A 6000-nucleotide genomic window follows, 5' to 3' on the forward strand; every position below is an offset into this window, starting at 1 on the left:
GAAGGATGAAAGTGACTGGGTGAGAAGAGTGATGGAAATGAATGTAGAAGGAAGTAGGGGACGGGGAAGACCGAGAAAGACTTGGCTAAAGATGGTGGAAGAAGAAATGCGGGCAAGGGGGTTAACAAGGAGAGATGCAGAAAATAGGGCAAAATGGAGAAGATTGTCATGGGGCCCGCAAGGCTAACCCCCGCTCTAGCAGGGAAAATGGCCTTAAAATGCTTGTTGTGTGTGTTGCTGCTGTTTAACAATCCATTATAATTCCACATCTGTCAGTAAATGATAGGAATCAAGTCGCTGAACACCTTCAAGCAGGGTGTTGACCCCATTTTCCAGTGACCCTGATATCATGGCTCGGGATGCACGTGTATCCACCATCTCCATTTCCTGTTGGCCAGGATGCATGCAGCAATAGCAGCTGGTGTGACACTTGCTTCCTGGTACCCACGAGATTAATGGGGTTTGATCTCGACACAATGTTCTGTCGGGTTTGACCAGTTGACTCTGGGGAAGAGCTTCTGCTCCATGCAGACGAGGGCCATCAACTCCAAAACACGCGTCCTTGGTGTTCCCCCTCCAGAGTAGACTGGTCTATAAATTGAGAATGAAATGATCTTACCAGTATTGGCTGCATTACAATCCTACTGGGAAGTAGGGGGCTGTAGCTCCCCTTTTCCCTTAAAAAAATTAAATTGCTCCTGGCTGCCCCCAGAACTGTTTTGTGTACCGCAGACAGGTTAATGTGTGGCAGGCATTTCCTGTTGGTCAGGACGAATGCAGCAATAGCTGCTGTGGCACTGTGGCTTCCTGGTACCCACTCTAGTGATGGGTCTGATGGGGGATGAATCTTTCCACACATTTCCCAACAAGGGCGGCTTGCCACTCCTTACTCTAGAAATGGAACAAAGTATGTGGCTTGAGAAGGAAGAAGCTGTATCCAGTATGGGCATGATGCCTGGAATAATTGCCCATCTGTGTTCTGCCAACTGCAAGGGATCGATTTCAAACACTTTCTGTCCAAGTGATGGAGGACGTCAAATGCAATTTAACATTTAAAATAATTGTACTTATTTTACAAGGTTATTATTTTTAAATGCGACATGAGTTAACAGTGATGATTCACTTTCAAACATTTCCAACAAAAAAAAAGAAAAAAAAAAGAGGTCAACTAAAATATTTTTGAAAAAAATATGCAAATTATTCACAAATTGATTGCGTTAACCATCGCCATGAAAAATGGGATTCAGATATGAACAGTGAACAAAATGAATTGTCATACACGTGCATGTACATGCACACGTACGCACTATCAATGAGCAGAACAGACACTAGGCAGGGGAGGTTCAAACAAAAGTTGCTTGTTCAAGGGTGACATGGTCATATACCTGTGTATAAAATCCTGCTGATCATTCCTGGCATGACCATCAGAAACATGGGCAGCAATTTGAGGTATCCGCAAAGAATACAGCCAGCCTTCACATGACTCATGTTCTTTGCTGCCAAACATCGTTGGACAATAACCTACAGGGATGAAAACACAAATTAGCAGTGACAAGTTCAATGGTTTAGATTTTGGTATCGAGGTATTCTTTTTCAACAGTCATTTTGATTCATTTGGATCATGTTGACAGTAAATTGATGAACAGACTGTGATTGAAAATAAATGAACAAGTTTGCCATTGGTAGGAATCTCCTATAAATGGATGAGTTGTGTGTGTGTGTGTGAGGCATGTTTTTTGTGGAGTTCTACTGGAGCTTTCTGATGTGGAATGTGATACACCAAAATGATCATTATGATCTCCTGAGTTGATTGGTACCAATTAGTAGAAAATGTTACAAATCTTTGAGGAGGGGGTAATGAAAAAGTCATTGAACATCAATGAACAAGATGGAGGCATTATATCTGATTATATATATATATATATCAGTCACTATGCGACCTTCATATCATCAGTGGAGAACCGCCAGCAAGGTGTCCCATACAGCTGCTGCTGCACCTTGCTGGGAGCGATAAGCACCGCCTGCCACACGGTAACGTTATCTCTGGTATCCACTCATCATATGGAGTCGACCTAGTTGCGGTTGGGAGTTACTAATAATGGTAATTACAAGTGTATGGAAAGCCTCACTGCGTTGCCCTGATGAAGCCCCAACAAGGGCGAAACCAGGTCGGTAACTGTGAGTTTTGCAAGCACTTGTGACAGTATCTGTATTTATAATCCGTAATGACGCACTGCTAGATGGTTCCTCTGAACTTTGCAGGCAAGGCGGACGTGCATGGCGATGACGTCATGTTGTCCGCTCATTAGGTTGGAGAACCAGATATACCATTATATATATATATATATATATATATATATATATATATATATATATATATATATATACATGGGCGCGTACAATGGATCAGCATATCGCTGCGTCCTTGGACGACTCCTCAGCACCATCCCAACCCACACCACTGTGTGTGTTACGGAATGAGGTGTTTTTACAGCGGCCAGAGTGCAAATTCTGCCACCAGCCTCCTTGAGAGAGGACCCAGTACCCATGTACTCATTTCGCTGACCTCGGAAGGATGACCTCGGATGGGGTAATGAAACCCCACCGAAAAGTGGTTTTCAACAGTAACACAAGTGCGAAAAGTGGTTTTTCAACACTAACACAAGTGCGAAAAGAGGTTTTTCAACACTAACACAAGTGCGAAAAGTGGTTTTTCCACACTAATACAAGTGCAAAAGTGGTTTCCTGTACCAACACAAGTGCGAAAAGTGGTTTTTCAACACTAACACAAGTGCGAAAAGTGGTTTTTCAACACTAACACAAGTGTGAAAAGTGGTTTTTCCACACTAATACAAGTGCAAAAGTGGTTTCCTGCACCAACAAGTGCGAAAAGTGCTTTTTCAACACTAACACAAGTGCGAAAAGTGGTTTTTCAACACTAACACAAGTGTGAAAAGTGGTTTTTCCACACTAATACAAGTGCAAAAGTGGTTTCCTGCACCAACACAAGTGCGAAAAGTGGTTTTTCAACACTAACACAAGTGCGAAAAGTGGTTTTTCCACACTAATACAAGTGCAAAAGTGGTTTCCTGCACCAACACAAGTGCGAAAAGTGGTTTTTCAACACTAACACAAGTGCGAAAAGTGGTTTTTCAACACTATCACAAGTGCAAAAAGTGTTTTTTCCACACTAAAACAAGTGCGAAAAGTGGTTTTTCAACACTAACACAAGTGCGAAAAGTGGTTTTTCCACACTAATACAGATGCAAAAGTGGTTTCCTGCACCAACACAAGTGCGAAAAGTGGTTTTTCAACACTAACACAAGTGCGAAAAGTGGTTTTTCAACACTATCACAAGTGCAAAAATGTTTTTTCCACACTAATACAAGTGCAAAAGTGGTGTCCTGCACCAACACAAGTGCTAAAAGTGGTTTTTCAACACTAACATAAGTGCGAAAAGTGTTTTTTCCACACGAATACAAGTGCAAAAGTGGTTTCCTGCACCAACACAAGTGCGAAAAGTGGTTTTTCAACACTAACACAAGTGCGAAAAGTGGTTTTTCAACACTAACACAAGTGCGAAAAGTGGTTTTCCACACAAATACAAGTGCAAAAGTGGTTTCCTGCACCAACACAAGTGCGAAAAGTGGTTTTTCAACACTAACACAAGTGCAAAAAGTGGTTTTTCAACACTATCACAAGTGCAAAAAGTGTTTTTTCCACACTAATACAAGTGCAAAAGTGGTTTCCTGCACCAACACAAGTGCGAAAAGTGGTTTTTCAACACTAACACAAGTGCGAAAAGTGGTTTTTCAACACTATCACAAGTGCAAAAAGTGGTCTTTCAACACTAACACAAGTGCGAAAAGTGGTTTTTCCACATAAATACAAGTGCAAAAGTGGTTTCCTGCACCAACACAAGTGCGAAAAGTGGTTTTTCAACACTAACACAAGTGCGAAAAGTGGTTTTTCAACACTATCACAAGTGCAAAAAGTGTTTTTTCCACACTAATACAAGTGCAAAAGTGGTTTCCTGCACCAACACAAGTGCGAAAAGTGGTTTTTCAACACTAACACAAGTGCGAAAAGTGGTTTTTCAACACTAACACAAGTGCGAGAAGTGGTTTTTTCCACACTAATACAAGTGCAAAAGTGGTTTCCTGCACCAACACAAGTGCGAAAAGTGGTTTTTCAACACTATCACAAGTGCAAAAAGTGTTTTTTCCACACTAATACAAGTGCAAAAGTGGTTTCCTGCACCAACACAAGTGCGAAAAGTGGTTTTTCAACACTAACACAAGTGCGAAAAGTGTTTTTTCAACACTAACACAAGTGCGAAAAGTGGTTTTTCAACACTAACACAAGTGCGAAAAGTGGTTTTTCAACATTATCACAAGTGCAAAAAGTGTTTTTTCCACACGAATACAAGTGCAAAAGTGATTTCCTGCACCAACACAAGTGCGAAAAGTGGTTTTTCAACACTAACACAAGTGCGAAAAGTGGTTTTTCAACACTAACACAAGTGCGAAAAGTGGTTTTTCCACACAAATACAAGTGCAAAAGTGGTTTCCTGCACCAACACAAGTGCGAAAAGTGGTTTTTCAACACTAACACAAGTGCGAAAAGTGGTTTTTCAACACTATCACAAGTGCAAAAAGTGTTTTTTCCACACTAATACAAGTGCAAAAGTGGTTTCCTGCACCAACACAAGTGCGAAAAGTGGTTTTTCAACACTAACACAAGTGCGAAAAGTGGTTTTTCAACACTTTCACAAGTGCGAAAAGTGGTTTTTCCACATAAATACAAGTGCAAAAGTGGTTTCCTGCACCAACACAAGTGCGAAAAGTGGTTTTTCAACACTAACACAAGTGCGAAAAGTGGTTTTTTAACACTATCACAAGTGCAAAAAGTGTTTTTCCACACTAATACAAGTGCAAAAGTGGTTTCCTGCACCAACACAAGTGCGAAAAGTGGTTTTTCAACACTAACACAAGTGCGAAAAGTGGTTTTTCAACACTATCACAAGTGCAAAAAGTGTTTTTTCCACACTAAAACAAGTGCGAAAAGTGGTTTTTCAACACTAACACAAGTGCGAAAAGTGGTTTTTCAACACTAACACAAGTGCGAAAAGTGGTTTTTCAACACTAACACAAGTGCGAAAAGTGGTTTTTCCACACTAATACAAGTGCAAAAGTGGTTTCCTGCACAAACACAAGTGCGAAAAGTGGTTTTTCCACACTAATACAAGTGCAAAAGTGGTTTCCTGCACCAACACAAGTGCGAAAAGTGGTTTTTCAACACTAACACAAGTGCGAAAAGTGGTTTTTCAACACTATCACAAGTGCAAAAAGGGTTTTTTCCACACTAAAACAAGTGCGAAAAGTGGTTTTTCAACACTAACACAAGTGCGAAAAGTGGTTTTTCCACACTAATACAGGTGCAAAAGTGGTTTCCTGCACCAACACAAGTGCGAAAAGTGGTTTTTCAACACTAACACAAGTGCGAAAAGTGGTTTTTCAACACTATCACAAGTGCAAAAATGTTTTTTCCACACTAATACAAGTGCAAAAGTGGTGTCCTGCACCAACACAAGTGCGAAAAGTGGTTTTTCAACACTAACACAAGTGCGAAAAGTGGTTTTTCAACACTAACACAAGTGCAAAAAGTGTTTTTTCCACACTAACATAAGTGCAAAAGTGGTTTCCTGCACCAAAACAAGTGCGAAAAGTGGTTTTTCAACACTAACACAAGTGCGAAAAGTGGTTTTTCAACACTAACACAAGTGCGAAAAGTGGTTTTTCAACACTATCACAAGTGCAAAAAGTGTTTTTTCCACACGAATACAAGTGCAAAAGTGGTTTCCTGCACCAACACAAGTGCGAAAAGTGGTTTTTCAACACTATCACAAGTGCAAAAAGTGTTTTTTCCACACTAACACAAGTGCAAAAGTGGTTTCCTGCACCAAAACAAGTGCGAAAAGTGGTTTTTCAACACTAACAC

The 6000-nt window shown here is 40.6% G+C and overlaps 1 protein-coding gene across 2 annotated transcripts in view; it reads right to left on the minus strand.

The window, feature by feature from the left end:
- LOC144888847 (sodium/glucose cotransporter 1-like) overlaps positions 1-1647 on the minus strand; it is a 46277-nt gene extending 44630 nt beyond the window's left edge. Inside the window, exon 1 of one of the 2 annotated variants that reach the window (XM_078768352.1) lies at positions 1386-1647. In XM_078768352.1, coding sequence (XP_078624478.1) covers positions 1386-1488 — 103 coding nt within the window. In that variant the 5' untranslated portion in view covers positions 1489-1647. The remainder of the gene's footprint in view (positions 1-1385) is intronic. The other variant, XM_078768353.1, reaches the window with a different exon arrangement.
- Positions 1648-6000: the final 4353 nt, after the last annotated feature.

This window comes from Myxine glutinosa, chromosome 14, assembly GCF_964187855.1.
Source record: "Myxine glutinosa chromosome 14, kmMyxGlut1.1, whole genome shotgun sequence".
NCBI lineage: Eukaryota > Metazoa > Chordata > Myxini > Myxiniformes > Myxinidae > Myxine > Myxine glutinosa.